Genomic DNA, 25663 nt, shown 5'->3' on the forward strand with positions numbered 1-25663 from the left:
CTGAAAGTCACAGTCCAGGAGTGAAGCAATCACATGCTAGAACCTCAGGGCCAATTGGGAAGTCATTATGAACACTCTCACGTTGGTTGATCTTATTTATCACCATGAGCCTGAAAATGCACTGTCCTGGAAAAGGTGACCTCTCTGTGCACACATGTAATTTTTTAAAAGGACAGGGCTATATGAAGGGGGCTGAGTCTTGATCACCAAAATCAGCACAATGAAAACAAACGATGATAACTGAGCACTATAATTCAAAATACCAGATGTTTTAATGAGATAGGGTGCCAGTTTTCAATTCCGTTTTGAACATCACATTACAAAATAACTATTTTTAAAAATAAAAAAGGATGAAGGGAAAAGAAAAAAAATTAAAGAATATCTAAACCATTGAATGACCCCCCCATTTGTTCCTGATACACTTCAATCACATTTTCTTCCTCCATACCCAGTTCTTTTGGAGTGTGATTATCAGCAATTCTCTGACCTTCAAAGAGAAACCTGAGTGAGTTCATTGGAACTCTCTGAGTTTCTTAAGATGTGTTGTCATTTTCACCTTGAAGTGAGTCTCACTGCTATCCTGTCCAATGACTTTCAGTTTAATGTATTCGCCTTCTTTCTTGTCTCCCAAGCCCTCAATTGAGGGTTTTGCCTCCTGGTCACACATGGTGATGGTGGCTTCACCTCAGGGTCTCCTCACATCAGCGAACTTGGGCAAGCAGAACCTCATTCAGGGTTTATAAATCCGTCTCTCTTCGCCACAGCACAACACCGCGGCTCTTCTGCCTTCTTCTTTACAGCTTATATGTACCAGGGTTATCTCCTTAACCAGAATTCCCTTCTCACCCAACAACTATGTTCTTACGACTCCAGATTTTATATTTGCAGCTCTTTTCTTAAGATATCAGTGTTGATACACATTTGTTGGCACCTCAGTTGAAAAGGCCCAAAGAGTCATTATTTTTCCTCAAAACCAGTTTCTCTTTTGCTATTCTCTATTTCAATGATTTCATTGTCTCTTCAGTCATCCAACCTAGAAATTATGCTGTCATCTTGAATGCCCTCCCTTTTCTCACTAACATACCAATCAGTTCTAAAGTTAACTGATTACCTTTAGAAACATTCTGTTCCCTTTCTCTTCTGCTCACTCTCTTTCCATCCTTACTGACATTCCTTAGTTGAAGCTCTAATGAGCTTTCACAAGTACCTCCTGCTTTCAAATGTATATAGGCAAACTTACAAAATCCAGATGGTATTATTCAAGTACGTTACCATCATTCTTCTTTCATCATGAACTGGTCACCCAAGAAGAGAGCTACAGTTTATTCAAAGCAATTTAATTAAATATTTTTAATATGGAAATAATAAAAATAATGTATTCCTTTTACTGGCAAATCCTTTGTTTGATAAATTTAAGGACAGAGGAATGTATAATTTTGAGACCCTATAGCTAGCAGGTAATTCTTTGTTTATTTGAATATTCTTCTTTAGGAATTTATCTTTCCATGGAATCACCAGTTCCAGATTTAGAATTAAGGGAAGTAAACTGAGATAGGTATTATGTCTGGGAACAAAGTGGTTTATAGTTTGAATATTTGGAAATGCCATCCTTTCTTAAACTAATTTTTAATCTAATGTTTTATGAAGATTAAATGAAAACAGCACTCAGATTGACATGCACCGAAGGAGAACTGTGCAAACAGTTCCCTAGTGTTGACACTGCAAAGCACTTACTTTTTCAAAACATTCAAGTTTGGCGTCACTGGGAAATACTGGAAAAGACTAAAAGGTTTCAGAAAATGGCTTCCGATTTCGCTTCTCATTTACTTTGAAATGAAATCAAACATTCATTTCATGAAATGTTCTCACAAACAGACTTTTAATATTTGGAATTAAAAGCATACAATCTTAGGCTAGAAATTGCTTCTGTGATACAAATCCCAGAAAAAAATTTGCTTAGTTTCAGTACAACTCGAGAAACCAGTTTAAAATGGAAAGAATTTAAACTTCGTTATACGAATCAGTTCTCTATGGAATTAACTGTTTATCTTTACTGTTACATTAGTAAAAGTGTGCTCCCGAAGTATAGATTTCTCTTCTAATTGATGTTGACAGACCTGACCAGCTAGAGACCTATATATGGTCAAAATAAAAAATAAAATAAATAACATTATCATCTAATCCTGAGAGCATTAGCTCCTTTCGATTCAACTTGTATCATCATTGTCATTGAGAGGTCACTGAAAATAATCCTCATAATTTTTAATCTTTACAGAGATCACAATACAATTAGGTTGGTAATTCCAGAATTGTTATTAATGTTCTGATTATTTTCTTCCACATTTAGTAGTAAATGCTTTTGATCTTTACCTATATGGATTCAAACTATTAAAAAAATCTGTTTTTCATTAAAAAAGAAAAAATGTGAAGGGAGAAACCGGAGAAAGAATATAAACGATGTAAATGATACTTTTGATACTTTAGGTATAAAGTGGAGTGGAAAACTGAGTGGTGATGGGTGGAAAGTGGGGTCAAAAGAAGGTTTTACTTTTTTTCATTAAGGTGGGAAAAATAACCGCTTGACTGTGTGCTGTTGGAAAATAGTCCAGAATATAGAGAAAATTTGGTGAAATAAGAAACACAAGGAAGATTTCCTGGGGAGCATTTGCAGTACATGAGTGGAGGGATTAGCTTTATATAAAGAAACAGTTTACTAAAACAGAGTTCGTGGGTATAAATGCTGGCAAATGGGAGTATTATAAAAAGAGGAATGTGGAAATTCTTTTCTGACAGCATCAATTTTCTCAGTTGTACAGGAAGATAGTTCTCAAATGAGACAGATGACTGAGGAGGAAGTGTTGGAAGTTTGGAAAGAGAAGGTACAAAAAGGGATCTAAGAGTATGGGACAATGAATGGACAAGGGAAACATGATATGATTGCGACCAGGGAGCTTTATGACTTCTTTGGGGTTCAAGGGTAACATAGTTTTGTGTTTTTAACTAACCACTTTAGATTGTTCAGGTGCAAGTGTGGAGTACAAGGAGAATTGGATTAATTAGTGTTATGATTTGCCAAATAAGCAAACAGCATGAAAGTTGAGGGTGATTGCATGAGATTATAAGCTAAGTAAAGCTGGGAAAGAACATGAATAGAGGTAGACTTAAGTGCAAACATGGCACAACCATGGGATTGGACATTTCAGCAGGTTGGGAGGATTGCTGAAGTCAGAGAATTAAAGAGAGTGGGCAAGAAGGAAAAGAGGTGATTGTCAAAGAGTTAGGTAAATGGAACTGAAATTATAGAGGGGTTGTATTTATTAGTAATGGCAAGGTTAGGCCGGTTGAGATAGGTAGAAAACATCTTTAGAGGAGAGGAGTTTTAGGAACTGAGAGTCCAGGGAACTAGAAGTGTAAATTAAGAGCCAATAATTCAGGCAGGGTCAAGAAGAGGGAACAAGCATTTGAGATTTACGGGCATGAAATGGGGTCTCCAGATGAAGCATCAGTGAGGGATGGTAGACTGTATATTCTGATGACATGAGAAAATGGAAAGTTGTATACAGCAGGGAGGAGTGATCTGAAGCCACAACGAGGAGAAAGAGGAACACCTCCCCCAAATCCAGGCCCAATAGTAAGAGGGCTGTGGGCAAATAAGACCCCTCAGGGAAGAGCACTGAAGGAAAAAAGTATAGTTAATATCCTCAATGGAACTGTTATCTCCTGAAAGATGGGACAGTTTATATAATTATTTTTATCTCCTAATGCTTTGGGCTGAGTAGGACATCTTTGCTGGATGTGTTTTATTTTACTGCACTATGACTTTATTCTGCTGGTTAAGCAATAACTAGTTATACTGGCATGAAATACAAAATGTGAAACTATAAAATGTTGAGCAATTCATTTCTTACCATTAGAAATATTTATTAAGCACTGAAGATGCAAAAGGAAGCAGAAAACATGGTTCTAAGGAAGTTATGGTTAACAACATTCTGATTTGCGTGAATAGCTGTAAAAGGCATTTTATGAGACAATCAAGAAAATAGAATATTAAGTAGGTATGAGATAATATCAATAAATTATTATTAATTTTGTTTAGTGAATGGTAGTATGATAATGGTAGTTTTTGTTTTTGCTTTTAATCACTATTGGTTATGATAAATATTGAAGTATTTACATGCGAAATGATAGGTTGTCTGGAATTCGCTTTAAAATGTGGCTTTAAAATATTCCATGAAAAAAATCACTGGGGGGATGAGTGGGTAGATGAAACAGAAATGGCATAATATTGATAATTTTTGAAACTGAGTGTTTTTTACATGAGAACTTATACTATTCTCTGCTTAGATATTTTATATTAAAATTTTTAAGAAATAAAATAAGGGGTATTGCATCAGTTAGATGGTTTTTCTATGTAACAAGCCGTCACAAAACTTAGTGGCTTAACACAATAATTTTTTTTATTTAACTCACAATTCTGTGTGATACAAATTGGGCAAGGTACAGCTGGCAAGTCTTCTGGTCTTTGCTGGGTTCACTTAAATCACCAGTTGGCTGTCAGGTCATTTGATCTAGGATAGCCTCAGCTGAGTGGTCTGTTGGTCACTTATCTTCTACCAAGCTAGCACAAGCTTGTTCACATGACAGCTGGCAGTTGCTTCTACTAGGAAGCATAATATTCTATTGTTCTAAGCAAGTCACAAGACCAGTCTAGATTTAACAGATACTATGCTCTACTTCCTCATGGAATCAGCTTCAAAGTTATATTGCAAAAGACCATGGATATGAGGAGGAGCAGAGAATTATAGATATTTTTGCAATGTGCCACAGGTATCTATGAATAAACGACAAAAAGCACCTTACTAAGCAGTGGCCTTATAGAAGCATTTCCACCAAAATCCAGAACAAGGCTACGGCTGCCATTACAACCTACCACAAATGAGATAGCTTAAAACAACAGAAACTTTTTTCTCACAGTTCCAGAGTCTAGGACTTAAAAATCAAGGTGCTAGAAAGACCATGATCCCTCTCAAGTCTGTAGGGAATAATCTGTCCCATGCCTCTCTCTCAGCTTCTGGCAGATACCAGTAATCCTTGGGCTTTGATCTCTGCCTCAATCATTACTTGGTTTCTCCCCGTGTCTCCTGTGTCTCTTCTCCAATTCATACAAGTCATATAGGATTAAGGGCTCACCCTACTCCAGTATAACCTCATTTTAACTTAACTAATTCCATTTGCAATGACCCTATTTCCAAATAAGGTCACACCCACAGGTGCCAGAGGTTAGGACTTCAACATATCTTTTTCAGGGACATAATTCAACCCATAACAGATATCTAATACTACAACCTTTATTCAACATTGTTTTAAGGGTACAAATTATAGCAAATACTTTCTTAATGCTTAACAAATACCAGGTTCTTTTCTAAGTGCTTTACATAATTAACTCATACATTCCACATCACAATCCTAAGAGGTAGGTATTATCATTATCCTCATATCATAAATAAGAAAGCAGGAGTATGGGGAGGTTATGTAAATTGCCCAAGTTCACACAAATGGAGAGTGGCAAATTTGAAACAAGTCCAGGCAGTCTGGGTTCAGAGTTTCAATTTTTTAATGTTATAACAGAAATGGGGTATGACATTTTCAAAGGAAAAAAGCAATCTTCTAGAAGTAAATATGATTGTTGATAAAGAAAATTGAATAAAATATTACATTATTTAAACAAATAAGAAATTTCATTAGATTTTACAGATCCTGGGAAATATATAAAACTCTGTATCTTCTTATGCCCAGGATATTATAGGGAAAAAAGCCTCCATTCATTATACCAACATAATCTATAAGGTACTTATGAATAAATCTGCTAGATTTGGGGGAAAATTTTTAAAAATAATAATTGAAGGTCAAAAAAGTAGACCTGAATAAATGGAAAGGCATTTTGTGTTCATAGATGGTAAAACTAAAAGTCATGAAGAAGTCTAGTTTAATCTAAATTAATATATAAAATCAATAAAATTTAAGTAAACTTTCAAGTGTTTTTTCTTAATTAGAAAATTAAAAACAAACAAACAACAAAACCACATTTCAAACAAAACAAAGGATTAAAAAAACAAATAACCTAAAATAGCTACTTTTCTTCCAACATGTTCCTACCATACCCAAAGAAAATTAACAAATCATAACCAAACAAAGGAATAAGAAAAATAAATAATCTGAAATAACTACACTGCTTCCAACATGTTCCTATCATACCCCAAGAAAATTAACAAACCATAATCAAACAAAAGCATAAGAAAACCCAAACATCCTAAAATAACTACATTGAAGCTGATTTTTTTTTTTTTTTAATGCAAGTGGTTTTTCATAAAATAAGGCTGCTTAACTTAAACTGTGCATGGAAGGGGCAAGATGGCTGCATAAGAAGGTGGGGAATTTAGTTTGTCCTCTATGGCATCTAGTGAATAGCCAGAAACTCTCTGCAACAACTGTTCAGGGGACTTCTGTGTCCAGACACATCATACACCAGTCTGGAAGGGTGGAAGGGCCCAGATCACAGCACAGAACTGTAAGGAAAGTCTCCCAAGCTGTGGAGGCTGGTGCCATTTTCTACTTGCATGGCAGGCTGTTTTGGAGTCACTTCCCTGTGGGAAAATAAAAGCAGTCTCTACTAGGAGTAAAGGAAGGCAGCTCAAACAAGCTCCAATTGTGGATTTAATTAACAAACTCAGACTGCTGTATACAAGCTATGAGCACAGATAAACCCAGAGAAAGCAGGAAAGGAACCCAGAGATCTCTCCCCAGCACAGAGGAGGCAGGGCTGACAAAAAGGAAAACAAACAAACAAACAAACTTTCAGAGTGGGCTGAGTACACAATGCTGGAAAAGGACTGTGCCCCCAAAAAGCAGAAACATAAAGCCAGGTATTGACTCTGGGTTTTGATTGGCAAACCTGGGGGTCTGGGGACCAGGTCTGAAAAAGATTTTTTGTTTGCTTTTTTACTTTTTAGCAGCCCATTAAAGAAAGCAGCAGGCTTTTTCAGTTGTCAGCACTGCCTCAGGCAAGGGCAGAGTTAAGTTATGTCTGAGAGACAAAGTAACTAGTCAAGTGAAAGAGAAAATTTACTGAAGGCTGTGGTTTTCTCAAGAAAAGTGGGGCAGGGTGCAGCAAAAGTGTAGCTCTCATTCAGAGAATTCAGGCCCCAGGGGCCAGAAAGAAGAAACTGTTTAAGCCACCTTCTGTCTCAGCCTATGTTTCAACCCCACCCCTGGCAGGGAGAGGGTCTCCTGAGAATTAAAGGCACTGTTCAATTTTATGCAGGTGGGGGGCTGTGGGATGACAAGCACCACATGCTGGGCAGAATAGGAAAAGCACAGAATCAAGAGCCTTCACAGGAAAGACTGGCACCCTGCTGGGTCTCATCCCAGGGAAACTTGATACTGATTACACCTTCTTCCTGAGTCCTGGGCCTTTCTTGTCTGGGAAAATCTGATTGGGATCAATCTTATCTGGGGACACCCTCCTCAAACAAACTGCTATGAAAGCAGGGCAAGAACAAGAAAAACAAGAGCTGAAAAATTCTGATCAGTTAAATAGAAGCTATGCTAGAGGTCTAGAATAAGTTGAACTGAATGTCAAAGAACAGATAGAGAACAAAGGCAACTAACAAGAAAGCCCTAGGAAAAAGAGAGAAAACAAACTCCAGAAAAAACTAATCAAGGAAATCAGATGCCTGGACAGCAGCAAAAATCACAAGTTGTACTAGGAAAGAAAGACATGGGTCAGTCAAAGGAACAAACTAACACTCCAAATGAGATACAGGAGTGGAAACAACTAATTAAAGATGTTCAAACATATTTTTGAAATCAAATAAATGAGTTGAAAGAAAACATGGCAAAAGAGATGAAGTCTATAAAGAAGATACAGAATTCAAAAGCTTGAAAAAATGAATGGCAGAACTAATGGGAAGGAAAGGCATAATAGAAGGCTTGAAACACACAATGGAGACATACAACAGCAGATTTGAAGATGCAAAAGAAAGAATTATTGAACTAATACAGGACATCTGAAATCATACTCATAAATGTACAGATGGGAAAAAGAATGAAAATTTATGAGCAGGCTCTCAAAGAACTGGATGACAATATGAAGCACATGAATATATGTGTTGTGAGTGTTCCAGAAGGAAAAGAGAAGGGAAAGGGGGCAGAAAGAATAATTGAAGAAATAATCACTGAAAATTCCCAAATATGAGAGACATGAAATTACAGATGCCAGAAGTTCCATGTACCCCAAACAGAATAGATCTGAAAAGATCTATTCCACAACACTTACTAATCAGATTGTCAAATGTCAAAAATAAAAAGATAATACTAAAAACAGCAAGAGAAAAGTGACCCATCACATACAAGGGTAACTTGATAAGAATATGTGTGGATTTCTCAGCAGAAATCATGAAGGTTAGAAGGCAGTGATATGACATATACAAGTTACTTAAAGAGAAAAATTACCAGCCAAGAATTCTATACCTGGGAAAAATGTCCTTCAAAGGGGAGGGAGAGTTTAAAATATTTTCAGAAAAACAGACATTGAGAGAGTTTGTGAACAAGGGACCTGCTTGACAAGAAATACTAAAGGAAGCACTACAGGCAGAAAAGAAAACACAGGAGAGAGGGATTTGGAGAAGACTGTAGAAATGAAGATTATCAGTAAAGGTAAAAAGAGAGAAAAAAATGAAGATTGATATATAAAATCCAAAGACAAAATGGTAGAAGAAAGTACTGTCTTTACAGTAATAACATTAAATGTTAATTGGATTAACTTCCCCAATCAAAAGACATAGACTGGCAGAATGAATTAAAAACAGGACCCATCTATATGCTATGTGTAAGAGACTCAATTTAGATCCAAGGACAAAAATAGGTTGAACGTGAAAGGCTGATTGAAGGTATTTCATGCAAACAACAACCAGAAAAGAGCAAGGGTAGACATACTAATATCAGACAAATTGGATTTCAAATGTAAAACAATTAAAAGAGACATAGAAGGGCATTATGTATGAATAAGAGAGTTCATCAAGAAGACATAAAAATCATAAATATTTATGCCCCAAATTACATGAGGCAAACACTGACAACACTGAAGGGAGAAGTAGACACCTCTACGATAACAGTTGGAAACTTCAATACATCACTCACATTAATAGATAGACCATCTAGATAGAAGATCTATAAGAAAACAGAGATTTTGAATAGTATTATAAATGAACTAGACTTAACAGACATTTATAGAACATTGCACCCCACAACAGCAGGATATACATTTTTCTCAAGTGTTCATGGATCATTCTCCAGGATATAACACATGTTGGGTCACAAAGCAAATCTCAATTAATTTAAATATACTGATATTATACAAAACACTTTCTCTGATCATAATGGAATGAAGTTGGAAATCAATAACAGGAAAAAGGTTGGAAAATTCACAAAGATATGGAGGCTAAACAACACACTCAGAAACAACCAGTGGGTAGGAATAAATCACAAGAGAAATAAATAAATACCTTACAGCAAATGAAAATGAGAGCACAAGATATGAAAACTTATGGGATGTAGTAAAGGTGGTGCTGAGAGGGAAATTTATTGCCCTAAATGCCTATGTTAATAAAGAAGAAAGAGCAAAAATAGAGGACTTAACTGCTCACCTGGAGAAACTATTGAAGGAACAGCAAAATAACCTCAAAGCAAATCAAAGGAAAGAAATAACGAAGATTAGAGCAGAAATAAATGAAATTGAGAACATGAAAATGATAGAGAGATTAAACAAAACAGCAAAGGTTAGTGCTTTGAGAAAAAAAACAAACAAACATTCAATGGACGCTTAGCTAGGCTGACAAAGGAAAAACAAAGAGGATGCAAATAAATAAAATCAGATTGGGAGGGGTTTTGTAACTACTGACCCTGCAGAAATAAAGGCGATAATTAGAGGATACTATGAACAACTATATGCAAATATACTAGACAACATAGATGAAATGGACAACTTCCTAAGAAAGCATGACCAACCAACACAGACTTGAGAAGAAACAGAAGACCTCAACAAACCAATCACAAGTAAAGAGAGATAATCAGTCATCAAAAACCTCCCAAAAAAGAAAACTCCAGGACCAGATGGCTTTACATGCAATTATACCAATCAGTCAAGAAAGAGTTAGTACCAATCCTGCTCAAACACTTCAAAAAAAAAAAAAAAAAAAAGTCAAAGAGGAGTCTATGCTATTTAACTCATTCTGTAAGGCTAATATCACTATAATACCAAAGCCACACAAAGATACAAGAAAAGAAAATTACAGACCAGTCTCTTTAATGAATATAGATGCAAAAATCCTCAGCAAAATGCAAATCAAATCCAGCAGCACGTTAAAAGAATTATATACCATGACCAAGTGGGTTTTATTCCAAATATTCAAGGATGGTTCAACACAAGAAAATCAATTAATATAATACACCACATCAATAAATCAAAGCAAAAGAACCACATGGTCATCTTGATCGATGTAGAAAAGGCATTTGACAAAATTCAGCATACTTTCTTGATGAAAACACTTCTAAGGATAGGAATAGAAGGGAACTGTCTCAATGTGATAAAGGTAATATATGAAACACCCACAGCTAACATCATACTCAATGGGGAAAGACTGAAAGCATTCCCTCTAGGGAAAGGACGCCCCCGTCACCACTGTTATTCAACACTGTGTGTTATTCCACATTGTGCTGGAAGTTCTAGCTTGAGCAATTAGGCAAGAAAAAGAATTAAAAGGCATCCACATTGGAAAGGAAGAAGTAAAACTTTCACTGTTTGCAGATGACATGACGCTATATGTTTAAAATTGCAACAGATCTACAGCAAAGCTACTACAGATAATAAATGAGTAGAGCAAAGTGACAGGATATGAGATCAACATGCAAAAATCAGTACTGTTTCTATACACTGGCAAGGAGCAATCTGATGAGGAAATCAAGAAAAAATTCCATTTACATTAGCAACCAAAAGAATCAAATATTTAGGAATAATTTGATTTATTGAATTTAACCAAGGACATAAAAGACCCATACACAGAAAACTAAAAAAAAATTGCTAAAAGAAATCAAGGAAGACCTAAATAAATGAAAAGATATACCATTGTCACTGAATGGAAGAGTAAATATAGTTAAGATGTCAGTTCTACCCAAATTGATTTATAGATTCAAAGCAATACCAATTAACATTCCAACAACTTACTTTGCAGAAATAGAAAGATGTATAATCAAGTTTATTTGGAAGGGCAGGATGACTAAAATAGCTAAAAATGTCTTGAGAAAGAAAAATGAAGGGTCCAAATGTCCATCAGTAGATGAGTGGATAAGCCAACTGTGGTATACATATATGATGGAATACTATGCAGCTGTAACACAGAATAAAGTCATGATGCATGCAACAATGTGGATGAACTTTGAGGACATTATGTTGAGCAAAATTAGCCAGAAACTGAAGGACAAATACTGTATGGTCTCATTAATATGAATTAACTATAATGAGCAAACTCTGAGAGTTCAAGTTAATAACACAGGCTATCAGGAGGTAGAAAGAGAGTAGAAATTGGGCATTTGATGCTGAAGGAGAACACAGTTTTCAAAAGGATTGATTGTAAAGATCTGGAAGTAGATAGCACAATACTATCTGACAGTAGCACAATATTGTAAGTATAATGAACAAAGCTGAGTGTGAGTATGGTTCAAAGAGGAAGGCTAGGGGCATGCATGACAATAGAAGGAAAGATAGAGGATAAAAACTGGGATTGTATACCTTAGCAAAACCTAGATTGGAGAATATTGGTGATTAAATGTACAAAAAAGAAAGTTTTTACACGAGGGAGAACAAGTGAACGTCACCACTGCAAGGCATTGAAAATGGGGTGGTATATGGAAAAAATACAATCGATGCAAAACATGGTCTATAATTAAGAATAACATTGTAATATTCTTCCATTAATTGCAACAAAGGCAGTATATCAAAGCTAAATGTCAATAATGGAAATGTAAGGGAGGGGTAGAGGATTCTTATAGCTGTTTCTCCTTTTTTTTAATTCTTATTTTTTTTTATTTTTTCCTCTTCTTTTTTCTTCATGGAAGTAATGGAAATGATCTCATATAGGTTGGTGGTTGTGAATGCATAACTATGTCAATACACTGGGAGCTACTGATTATTCACCTTGGAAGAATTGTATGACATTTGAATAAAACTGTTTAAAAAATAAACAGAAAGATACAAATTCTGCAGAAGATGTGGAGAAAGAGATATACCTATTCATTCTTGGTAGGGAAACAGAATGTGCAGCCCCTCTGGAGGGCAATGTGGTGGTTCCACAGGAGGCTATGTATAGGGTTGCCATATGATCCTGCAACCCCATTATTTGTATACACTTGGAAGATCTGAAAGCAGGGACATGAATAGGCATTTGCATACTGGTGTTTATGGAGGCAGTATTCACAATTAGAAATGGATGGAGGTGGCCCAAGGGTACATCAATGGATGGACAGAAGAGCAAACTGTGCAGTATACATACAATGGTATATTGAGCAGCTCCAAGAAGGAATGAAGTTGTGGGCCATGCAACTAGGTGAATGAACCTTGAGGCTGTTATGTTGAGTGAAATAAGCAAGAAATATAAGGACAAATATTGTAAGGCTTCACTAATATAAACTAACTATAATGAGCAAATACTGGGAATTGAATTTGAGAGCATTGGTTTTCAGGGAATAGAACATGGACAGAGATTGGGCAATTGATGAGGCAGGAGTACAGAATGTTCAATAAGGCTTATTGTAAAGGTTCCTAGATTGGAAGATTTTATAGCGGTTACATCTATTCCTGAGTTTTAACTGTCATTTAAGAGATGTTTATTGGTACACAATTTATAGTGTCTGTGGCACATTAATTTAACCTGTATGGTCAGTTTATTTAAACAACATAATTATCTGGATCCTAGAATAGGGAATGAGATCTTGTTATCCTGTACAGGTTAATGTAATACCCCGATATATCCCAGAGTATTTTGGGCAGAAAATAAAATAAAAAAATAGTATTTGCAAAGTCCCCTTGAGGGACTGGGGAAAAATATGGAAATATTAAACTTCCCCACTTGGTGAATTTCTGATATTCTCACAAGCATAAAGGACTCCCAATTTAATAAGTCAAGCCCTTGATCTTGGAGTTTACCCTTATGAAGCTTATTCCTGCAAAGGGGAATTTAAGCCTACTTATAATTATACCTAAGAGTCACCCCCAGACAACCTCTTTTGTTGCTCAGATGTGACCTCTCTCTCTCAGCCAAATCTGCAAATCAACTCACTGCCCTCTCCCCTATGATGGACATGACTCCCAGGTTGTATGTCTCCCTGGTAACATGGGACATGACTCCCAGGGATGAGCCTGGCCCTGGCTTTGTGGGATTGAGAATGCCTTCCTGAACAAAAGGAAGATAGGAAATGAAACAAAATAAAGTTTCAGTTGCTGAAAGTTTTCAAATTGAGTCAAGAGGTCATTCTGTTATTCTTATGTATTATATAGATATTCCTTTTTAGTTTCTAGTGTATTAGAATAGCTAGAAGGAAATACCTGAATCTGCCAAACTGCAGCCCAGTAGCCTTGATTCTTGAAGATGATCATATAACTTTATAGCTGGTACAGTGTGACCACGTTATTGTGAAAACCTTATGGCTCACACTCCCTTTATCCATTGTATGGGCAGATGAGTAATAAAATAAAGACAAAAATTAAATAATAGTGGGGGATAAGGGGTATGGGATGTTTTGGGTGTTCTTTGTTATCTTTCTGTTTATTTTTTTCTTTTCTTGGAGTAACAAAAATATTCTAGAATTGATTGTGGTGATGGAGTGCACAACTATATGATGATACTCTGAGACATTGATTATATACTTTGGATGGATTATATGGTGTGTGAATGTATCTCAATAAAATTGCATTTGAAAAAAATTTATATGAAAGACAAAAGTATCTAAGAATATAAGGACAAAGGAGAAGATGAATGGAAGTGCTTGCCCTGCAAGATAGTAAGAGCTATTATAAAACCAAAGTAATTAAAATAGCATGCTATTGGTGTGTGGATAAATCAATAGATTAATGAAGCAGGCTAAAAGGCTTCCATAAACAGACCATGAAGGCATACATAAAAATTTCACACATGAAAGAAGTGGCACTATTATTAAGTAGGTAAAGAATGGACTATTGCTTGCTGGAACCACTGGTTCTCCATACAGAAAATAAAATTAGACCCCCTTTCCTACAATAAAAGTCCAAATCAATTATAAGCTCAAATGTGAAAAGTTAACTATTAATATACTTAAAATTGAGGGCGAATCACTTAACCAAGAACTCAAAAAGCATAAAATACAAATTAAAAGATGGATGTATTTGATGACATTGAAATGTAAAACTTATATAACATAGGAGACATAAGAATAAGTGAAAGGCCGAGTCACAGAGTAAGAGAAAAATTTGCAGCACATGCTCCATAAAAAAAATTAGAACCTAAAATACATAAAAAACATGTAAATACAAGTATCTCTATAGAAAAATTGGAAGAATAAAAGGGAGCATTTCAAAGAAGATATAATACAAATGACCAATCAAAACAGTTCATATATAATGTTTTAAAATTTTCATTATGCTTAGAAACATTCAGAAAACCACAAAGAAGTGTATCGAATGGCAAAGAATTGCATGAAACCTATGCTTCAGTGTGTTGCACATTATCGTCATTGGTGCCTTAAGCCAACCTATTCTTGGTCCATTATTGAATACAAGATTTCAATCCCATTTACCACCTCCCATAGATACCTACTTTTCTAGTTTGATATATACCTTTGAATATGTATGTATTATTTAAAAATAGTGGTTAATTTATTGTAGTCATTGAATTTAATTTACCTGGTATTTATTTTATATAAATATTGTTGTTCAAGAAATATTTCACTTTCATTTGGTGTTCCCTCAAATTTTTTTTTAAAACTCTGCCGGTTGATGCATATACATCAGGTTTATTGCTTCTAACTGCTGTTGAGAATTCATGCTATATATCCACCACATTTTACCACTTGGTTTATCTCCAAAACCCTACTACCATAAACAATGCTGGTATATTCTCTGCAGTGTCCCATCTTTTTACTACCACAATCAATAACCATGATGTTCATGGTTATATATAAATATATAAATATTTATATATTTAGGGATGCTATGTCATTGGGTACATGCATTCTTAATTTGACTAAGTACTGCCAGATTGTTTTTCAGAAAGTCTTAACCAGTTTATAGTACATAGGCAATGCCTGAGAATTCCTGTTTCCCAGTGAGGGGTATTTTGATATCCTATAGATGTATGATTTTGTTTTGACAAGTAGAGAATAAAATGTATATTGGATTTCTTCACTATATAAAATGAAGGAGAATATTTTTTATAACCCAAGGAATTCTATTTCTGTAAGATTAATTTTAACATTTAGATTGATTAAAGTTCCTGCTTCACTTGGGGGAATGGAGATATAGCTGTAACTATTAAAAAAGACATAAGCTAAATCCATTCATAAATTTAAGAATACTTTATTTAACTTTATTTAGAGTTATTGTGTCATCTATTTCTTATAATTTAAAATTAATACATGAAAGTCAATTTTTTTAACAACAAAGAAATTACGCAATATTATCTCCTATATTTAAAAAATATATATAAAAACCTAAAACTATTTGTAAGCACTAGAGAGGGACTAAAAGAAGACTGAAAATGGACCAAATGATTCAACCTTAAAAAAAAAACTAGCAAAACTGGGTGAGTTTTTAATTCTTATGGCTTTCCACTTGATGGCACCAATTGGAAAGCCATAGTCTTACTGGATTTAAGGTCCAAAGAGTTTGATTCAGGGATGTCAAAATGAATGAAGATTGAGAGAGGAAATCCCAGAAAGGAGAGAGCCAGATATAAACTTCACTCAAATTCTTGCTTAAGTCCATCTAAAGTTACCAACTTCTGTAAGAAAAATCAACACTCATAAGAGGAATAAAATTGAATAAAGATTCCCTATAGCTTGTTATTAAAAATATCCAGTTTAAAATTCAAAAAAAATTACCAGATGGGCAAACAAACTGGAAAATGAGACTCGGTCCCATAGTCAAGAGAATAAGCAGGCAATAGAATCCAATACTGAGGCCTCCCAGATGTTGTTATTAGCAGAAGAGGACTTTAATGCAGCTATTATAAATATGTTCTGGCAAAAAAAGAACAACATGACCATAATGGATGAACAGATGTAAAATGTTCTGTAAAGAATAACCAAATGGAAATCCTGGAACTGAAAATTGCAGTATGCAAATAAAACATTCACTTGATGGGATTAACATCAGATTGAAGAGGGCATAAAAAGGACCAGTAAATTTGAAGAAAAATAAACAGAAATCTCATGGGAATATATGAACAACCATATGATGATTCTGTGAGCCAGTGATGTATACTTCAGATGATTTGTATATTTGGATGATTACTATATATGTATCAGTAAAATTGTATTTAGAAAAATAAACAGAAATCATCCAATCTGAAGAACAGAAAGGAAAAAGACTAAAATTATGAACAGAGTCTCAGTGACCTGCAGCCATTTTCAAATAAATGAAGATACTTCAAGAAATGCTACAGGAAATTCTTCAGGTTGAACAAAAATGGTACCAGGTGGATACTTAAATATACAGGAAGAAATAAAAACCACTGCCAATGGTAAATGCATGCAAACTAAATTTTACACTTTTTTTACTTTTTAGAAAATTCAACTGACTATATGAATAAAAATAAAAATATAATATCATTAACCATAGTTATAACACATATAGATGAAAAATACATGCTGACAAAAACATGCGATATTGGAAAATATGTGAATGCTACACCACAGCAATGTTATATTTTTTGTGTGAAGTAGAACGTTAACTATAAAAAATACTATGAGTCATTGCTGAAAATCCATTAGAGAAATTAAAATGGAATACAAAAATATTTGATTAACTGAAAAAGGCAGGAAAGGAAGAACACAGTAACAAAGAACAATGGAATAATTAGAATACAAAGTGCAAAAAGGTAAACTTAAATCCAACCAATGAGTAATTATAGTAAATTTAAATAGAGTAAGCATTACAATTAAAAGTGTCAGACTGATACAAAGTAAGATTGTCAGACTTTATACAAAGTAAGACCAAACTTTATGTTATTGCAAGAGATAGACTTTGTATAAAAGAGATAATTTGAAAGAAAAAAAATGGAAAGATATATTCCATGGAAAAAAAGTAGGCATAGAAAATCTGAAATAGCTGTATTAATATCAGAAAATGTAGCCTTAGTATTTACATAGGGGAAAATAGTTCAATTATGGTTGAGAATCCTGGTGGACACCACCTCAGTGAACTGATCAATGCTGAGTAACATCACCATGTTGGAATAAACTAGCACCATGTGCCTGCTGATACGAAGAACTGGGACAGATACATCAATTCCTGCATATTATCAAAAGGAATCATCAGAAAAATCCAAATTAAGAGATGATCTTTAAAATAACTGATCTATACTTTTTGAAATTAAGATGAAGAAAGGGCAAACAATCTGTGGAACTATTTTTGAGTAAGGGAAATTAAAGGGATATGGCAGTGAAATGCAATATGTGATCCTGGATTGGATCCTAGTCTGGGAAAAATCTGTGCTAAACTATTTGATTTGGTTAATTTTTCTGTGGTTATATGTAAGGGAATATCCATGTACTTCAGAAATGCTCTTAATAATTTAATCTGCTCTCTTTGAACTCCAAGTCTCTGATATAACTGATATTTTCAGAATGGTTTTTATCATTTCATTTATTTCTCTGTTCCAATACAAATACACATGGGCACATGTGTGCATGTACATTTTTATAAGAAAAGTGGCACCATACATTACACATTTTTTGGTCAATTTTTTGTCTTTCTTCCATTTTTCCTTAAAAAAAACATGTATTGCACATCATTCCAGATCAACAAATATGTATATGTCTTTATTTTATAAAGGTATAATTACATTGAATATACCGTACTTTATTCATTCATTCCATTCTTAATGGCTATTCAGATTTTTCTTGATGTTTTGCTATGTAAAATATTACAATAATCTCATGTTTAATCAATTTTGATTCTCTAGGAAAGATCTCCAAAAGTCTGTTTAGTTAGCATGCATATTTTTAATTGTACTATGTACTGCTTTTTAATTTGAGAAATAAACTTGGCAAAAATATATATGTTACAACTGATGAATTTCCTGCTTACATTTATTAATTTTATAAAGCAATGACAAATCAAGACTTAACTGTATAGTGAACACAGTTGAATATTTGAATTGAATATCTCAATTCTCTGAATTGAATTTGAGTATTTGATACTGAATATCTATCTCCAGCATCAGAAACTCTATAGCATAATTATCTAAGTAATGTCTAGTTCTACAATGATTAGAAGAGAATAAGTACATTCTATCAATAAGGCTTAAACATAGAAAGTATGCTTTGGAAAAATTATTGCTTTATACATAAATAAATGAATATACTTTTATTAGCAATTTACCCCTCCAACCAATGATATATACTCAATATTGCATACTAAGTTTCTTTAGGGCTATGAGCATGTCTTATTATTTTGGCTTCTACATTGCAAACATGATCATCTCATAGGAAATGCAGCTGAAATCATCTTGAAAAACTTATTTCTATATTGCAGTATCAGTTTTCATACTTCCTTCCTTATTCATTGGGTAATAAGGGAGATCCAAATTGTCTCTTTATGTTTATGATTCCTAACATATATTATTAACATTTAGTATACTAAACTGAAAAAGTTCAAGTATAATTTTAAACTCTTTCTGACCTTTTTTTAATGATGCATCTGCTTTATATTTGCACCTTATCAACTAATGTCAATTTGGACTGTAGAATCCCAGATAATTTCACAGAAACTACACAATTTGGAGTCTTAATATATACTTTTTGGTCTTTAAACTACAGAGACAACTAGAAAGCTTTGTGATTTTTCACCCTTCTTTGAAAAATTAATTTAAAAATTTTATGCAGTTATGGTTATGAAGAGAGTTGAGGGAAAACTCAATTTATAGGAGAAGCTTTTTATTGGTACTTATTTGTTAAAGTTGATTTCAGTGTTGTATATTTTTTCTATTCTTGAGCAGATTTGTTTTGTTCTGTTTTGTTGCTTGTTTTGATTTTAGATTTTAAATTAGCAGGACACTGTAAATGTCCTGGAATGGCTTGCTGGAGTCTGATATAATAATGGAGAGCATAACAGGCTGTTCTCCAATTATTTGTTGTTCATCTGTAAGGTGCACATGTGCAAAGGATATATTTTGGGCAAATGCTTAACAATAAGCAACCAAAATTCTCAAGAGTACTGAGCTTACATGCAAACTAATGGTGATGATTTATGATGACTAGTTATAAAAAGAACATGTTGCTGATAAGAAGAAAAAGAAATGAAGGAATGATTTTCCTTTACATTTTAAAAATTTTCTATACAATTGAATTCTGTGATTTATTATGACAGGAAATTATATTGCAATGAAACTACTCAGTTTCCCTATACCTATCATATCTTTAAGATAATCAAGAAGAGCAATAACGTACATAAATGACATTTTCCAAATATTCACTAAACTTCTTGGCAGATATTTAACTCTCTTAACTGCTGCTAATTAATGTCTGTTTTACCTCAACTCTCTCTCCCAGCTTACTTTCCAGACTAGATGCTTTGTGAATAATGTAAAAGTCAAATTATTTTAAAATTGATATGCAAAATGTAACCTGAATGGATTCATTTCAAAGGCAGTGTGCATTCAGATATTTTCTCCTTCCAATTCTCCTTTAATAATGAATCGACTATTTAATTTTTTGTCAGCTAATAAACTTAGAAAGTATATTACTGAAAACTAATTTTTATTTATAAGCAATGTATTGCACTGTGCTTGGATTTAAGTAGTAGTACCTCAATTAAGTAGTAGTAACCCTCTTAATTGTTCTTCTATAATCGTTTTTCAATGGGAATATATCAGAACAACATAAATAAATATAAAAATTATTTTACAAAGTGACTCAATCAGGACATTCATGTTTTCTGAGGTTAATAAATAAGGTAAAGCAAAAACAAATGCATTTTGAAAGATAAGAAAAGGAAAAATATATGGCCCAATAATTGCTTGTCAATGTAGCCTTAGAATCATAGAGTATTGACTTAATATATTTTTTTGTGTGTGTATTTTTTTTTATTAATACCACATTGATTTGCAGTTTTACAGGAACCAAGATGTAAGCTTCTTAAGTGCTACTGCATTTTTATGTTGCATGCACATACACGCACACAATTTCATTAGTAATTTTTCATCTATAGGTTTAAAAATATCCTGCATGGCACAATTATCTGTCCAATTTCTAAACACAGCAGTATCAAAACAAAAGAACTAGGCGTAGAGGCTTCCAGTGCAGCAGGGAGTCCTCTGGAGGGGAAGCCCCAAAACACGATCAGTACATTGACTTCCTGGGAGGGCAAAGGATGAAGACGGAGAATGTATTTCCTACCATGACATGAAACCGGTTGAACAACTCAAAACAAAAGGGGACCAAGAAAATGGAATAAGGCAAAGGTACCTGTTACCTATTTTAATTCCTAAGCAATTTGCCAAAAAAAGTGAAAGAAAATGTCCTTCCACAGGGACCTTCTACAGAGTTGGAGCACTTTGGGACTGTCAAATATTGTAGCCCTTACTTTGAAGTCACCCATGCATATTCTCTCTGGATTATGACTTTCAGTTAAATCCTGAAGGAATTCAGGGTGACTTTTCCAAGTTTACTGAATATTCCTGTGGAAGGGGAGAAAGACACTTAACAGTCTCAAACAGGAATCAAAAATTCCCAATCACCCTCCATCTGATGTCAATGAGTTGTTCTGTTGTCTTTTAATTGTACATGGAGCTCAGCAGTACAATCTGGCCCTGTCTGATCACCCTTACCTAAGATTTCTTGCGAAACTCTCAAAAGGGGCACCCAGAGCCATGGCAAAGGTGTCAAGGCATTTTATGTGTTTGAAAATGAAAATAACCTTGAAAACATAACACATACTCATAAGCTAGTCTCAAAGCAGTTAAAACTTCATATGAACCACAAAATGCACTTCCCTACACTAACATGTGATCTCTTGACCACAAACATAACATCTCCTCTCAAGCCAGATTGACTTTGGTCCGACGTGAAGAAGGAAACTGTATGGAAAAGATTAAAAAAACAACTTTTTTGTGTTTCAGCAGTTAACCTCTCAAGAATGTTTCCCCCCCATAGACTAATACAGGATTACAGTAACTCAGTGACTGAGTAGCCCACATGCAGACTGTTTTTTCTATAACAGCAGTTATAGACATTTATTTCATAGTAAGTAAAGTACAACCATATTTATTAAACTTGAGGTGGATAGGGAAGAGGGAAGAAAGCACATCTCAGGAATGAGTTCTCAAACTACAGCTCAGAAATGGTGTCCAAAAGAAATGAAGCCGACACCACCTTCCCAAATGGCGGAACTTTTTATTTCCTAAGGATAAGTGGGAGAAGGAGTGGCCTTCACAGCAGTGCTCCTTTTTGATTCCCATTCCAGTCCCACTGTCTGTTTTCAATTTTAATCATATGGCTTTCCTGGAATCAGGAATGATCACTATTGCCTATACATTCTTATTGAGTTGAAAGTTATATAATTAAGCAAAGAAGAGGAATATTAGGAGTAGCCACTCACATTGTGGGGCAGGAAGATGGGCTCAGAAGGCTCAAAAAACCTGTAAGAAGGAATCCCACTCCTGTCCTCAAATAATTTTTACATAAGTTAATCATTATATCTTAACTTAAAAATAAGGGTAAAACTGTGATGGGAAACGTGTGTACAATTACTACTGGGAAATTGGATAGAAGAGCTTAAGAGGCATGTTTCATCTTCCATTTTCCCCCTTACCTTCATTCAATCTTTTCCCTTTAAATCTATAAGCAAAATCTCCACCACCATTAGAGGTATTGATTTATTCTATTAATTTTATTCTTTCTTTATTGTTTTGGGTTCTAAGATGTCCTTTTTAATTTTTTCCTTCCTTTTTGTTCAACAGTTCTTTGCTTGATACTGAGGGTAAAGGGAAAGAAGCCGGGGCAGGGGGACACCAAATTAAAAAAAAAAAAAGCTTGGAATGCAGGCTGAAGCTGACAAGGAGCATGTTCCTTCATAGCAACAATGTTATAACTATTAAATGGTATTTTAGTAACTGTTGCATTTCTCATTTCCATGCACTTTTTCTGCCTTTTTTTTTTTTTTTTTTTTTTTGTGATTCCAGGGAGATTTGCTTGAATCTTTTCAACAATTGCCTTGGTCTGCTCCCAGGTGATGCCCACATAGTGATCAGTCTGGGTCTTATACTTCTCATAGACAACTGGAACGTGGAAAATGAGCAGTTCAGCAAGAATCAGAAGGGTGATTCCGTTGAATACCACACCAACATAGGTCCTCAGCCACACAAAGACAGCCAGCTTCAAGGAATCAACCAGATCTTCCATCAGAAAGAGGCAAACAATGAGTTTCAGGGCCCTGTCGATATGTACCATGGCAGCATTCATGTAACTATGGAAAGCTTCTGAGGACAGAGTAATGTCTATATCCAAGCAGGCTTTGAATGGATGGCCTTCATCTGACTTCAGAACAGCTCGGATGACAGACTTGTAGACCCTGAAGCTGATGGTGACAGAGAGAAGAGCCAGGATGGGTTAAGATACCACACTGATGACACTGAAAGCTGCCAGGGAAAGCAGCATGCTCAGCGTTGTGCCAAAGACAAAACCAGTGTTCTTCACGTCTAGCCAGAAAATCAGATCATGCACCGCACAGGAGGACCCGCAGCAATTTGCCCCCAGGGCAGGGCAGGCTCCCGGGCTCCCACTATGAGGAAACCGACGGGGACTGAGTGGCCGCTGGCAGCTCCACCATGGCTGCATGAGCAAGGCCAGGAGAGGGGTAAAGAGAGATGTGGGGTGGGAGAGAGGGAGGGGAAATAAAATTAAGGGAAGCTGGCTCTCCAAAGTCCCTTCACTCCTCCTGCTTCGAGGACAGACGCTGACTGACCATCTCAAGACAATATATTTCTGCAACATCAACAACAAAAGTTATGTCATGGCCAATATTTGTCAATATTTGCCAGTTCTCAAAGACTGTATTTATTGTAGTAGAAGTTACATTGTACCTTCACACCACATTTTGCTGTGTGTTATAAAATCTCATCATATGATATATCTCTGCCTACAATGGAAGCTATTTGGGTGAAGATTCATCTTTGTATGTCCCACCAAAATCAGCAGACCACCATTTGTGTATTAGGCCCTCAATAAGCACTTACACAATAGAAGGTTTGCTGGATGGGAAGCACAATAAACAAGGCCTCAGGAGATCAGTGTTTCAGTTCAGTTTTCCCTTATAAAAAGTCCGTGTCCTTGTTTCATTCACAGCATCTCTCTGGTTCCATATCTGAAAAATAGAGGAGTGGACCAAATCCTTTATAAGATACCTTCAAGTTCTAAGTTTGGTTTGTACACAGTGCCCTTCTATACTGCTTACCCTTCTCCTGAAAGCCTTCTTGGATGCACTATTTCTATTTTATCACTTGGGTCTTCTCTCTTGCTAGCTTCCCATTGCTTTGACTACGCATATCTTTAAAAAGAGGAGTGGATACTGTGTACATATTTTTTATCATTTGTAATTGTCTGTGTTTAGTCTCTGGTCGAGAGCTAATACCAAAAATTATAAGCTTTAATTCTCAGCCTAGTATTTCTGCAAACAATGATTAAAAATTAATTTGTTAGTTAATTCTTTTTTTTTTTTAAAAGGGAAGTTTTCTCTAACTTATTTCCAGAAGGATTTAGTATTTCAAATGTAAGTTTCTGAGAGAAGTTTCTCTTCTTTATTATTTGAGTTTATTTTAGAAATTCACTATGTTTGGAGGTTATTTCAACAGCCAAATTGACAGGAAGAAGGATTCACAGGCCATTCTCCCTAATCTGGTAATCTAATATGTTTCTAACTGGCATTGAGATAAGAGTGCAGTAGGCCTCTGCAGCTGAAGGATGCTTAGAACTGGTAAACAGCTACTCGCAGATTTCTTTTCAATGATAAATAAACTGCTTTCTAGGTCGGTCAAAGCAGAATCCATTTTTGCAGAAATAGTTCTCTCTGGCAAGTTTTCATTCTAGTTTTAGTCATAAAATATGTGTAAATTGTTGGAGCAGTTAGTTTACTGTTTAAAATATCTTCACATTGCATTATGCAAAGGATAAAAAGTATAAATAGTTCACTATCCTCTCCAGGACCTCTGAATATCATTTGTTTTCTAGAAATTAGTGAGACTTTCTTATTTTTCTACACAGACTGCCTAAAGGGAAGCCAAGCAAGTTTCCTTGATTGCCCTTTAGAGAAATGTTGGAAGAAGAGACAACCAGGTGGAGAGGGAAAGAAAGAAGAGAGAAAGTGAGGAAAGAGGGCCTAAATATAAATTAATTCTGTAAGAATACATGGGAAGCGTCATTCCGCACCCAGTTCATCCGACACCAGCTGCCTCCTCCATGCCACCCAAGTTCAACCCCAACGAAATCAAAGTGGTGAACCTGAGGTGCACCGGTGGGGAAGTTGGTGCCATGTCTGCCCTGGCTCCCAAGATCGGCCCTCTTGGTCTGTCTTCAAACAAGGTTGGTGATGCCATTGCCAAGGCAACTGGTGTCTGGAAAGCTCTAAGGATTACAGTGAAACTGACCATTCAGAACAGACAGACCCAGATCATCAAAGCCCTTAAGCAACCACCTAGAGACAGGAAGAAGCAGAAAAACGTTAAGCACAGTGGAAAGATCAGTTTTGATGAGATCATCAACATTTCTGGACAGATGTGGCACCGATCTTTAGCTAGAGAACTCTCTGGAACCATTAAAGAGATTCTGGGGAGCGCCTGGTCTATGGGCTGCAATGTAGATGGCCACTACCCTCAGGACATCAACAGTGGTGCAGTAGAATGCCCAAGAATGCCCAGCTAAAGAACTTCAAAGGAAAATATTTCAACGAAAGATCATTTGACAGTCAAAAAAAAAAAAAAAAAAAAAGAATATATGGAAAAGAATGATGCAAGAATGGCACAACTCTGGGAAAATTAATGCACTCTGGAAATCTCAGTAATGGGCAAGCATAGATTCATATTCTTTTGCCTTTGAAAACTGGATAATATCATTGTAGACCCTGCAATTTTCTGGAAATGTCCTACACCCTTATATACATAAGGGTCTCAAACTTCTTGGTTTTTTTTGTTGGTTTGGTTTGGTTTGGTTTGGTTCTCTTGCTAGATGAATTTTTATAATCATTTCTCCTTCATTAATGCACCTCCAGCTTAGTCTCAGCAATTCTGACACTTCTCAAAATATAGGCTTGCTATTATTTGAAAATCACAAGGTGGATACCCAAAGGAAGCTTTTAAGTAATTCA

The 25663-nt window shown here is 35.1% G+C and overlaps 1 protein-coding gene and 2 pseudogenes across 1 annotated transcript; 1 reads left to right on the forward strand and 2 right to left on the reverse strand.

Moving 5' to 3' along the window:
* Positions 1–371: 371 nt before the first annotated feature.
* Positions 372–667, reverse strand: LOC119530523 (annotated as a pseudogene).
* A 21554-nt stretch (positions 668–22221) lies between these two features.
* Positions 22222–23134, reverse strand: LOC119530524 (annotated as a pseudogene).
* Positions 23135–24741: 1607 nt separating this feature from the next.
* Positions 24742–25221, forward strand: LOC119530526 (60S ribosomal protein L12-like). Its single transcript, XM_037831490.1, has one exon. The coding sequence runs from the start codon at positions 24760–24762 to the stop codon at positions 25219–25221; it is 462 nt and encodes a 153-aa protein (XP_037687418.1). The 5' UTR covers positions 24742–24759.
* The last annotated feature ends 442 nt before the right edge of the window (positions 25222–25663 follow it).

The sequence above is a fragment of the Choloepus didactylus genome, chromosome 3 (assembly GCF_015220235.1).
Source record: "Choloepus didactylus isolate mChoDid1 chromosome 3, mChoDid1.pri, whole genome shotgun sequence".
NCBI classification, from domain to species: Eukaryota; Metazoa; Chordata; class Mammalia; order Pilosa; family Megalonychidae; genus Choloepus; species Choloepus didactylus.

What these genes read in the sequence shown, in the direction of transcription:
- LOC119530526 (XM_037831490.1), top strand. Translation starts at nt 24,760, where the DNA reads ATGCCACCCAAGTTCAACCCCAACGAAATCAAAGTGGTGAACCTGAGG.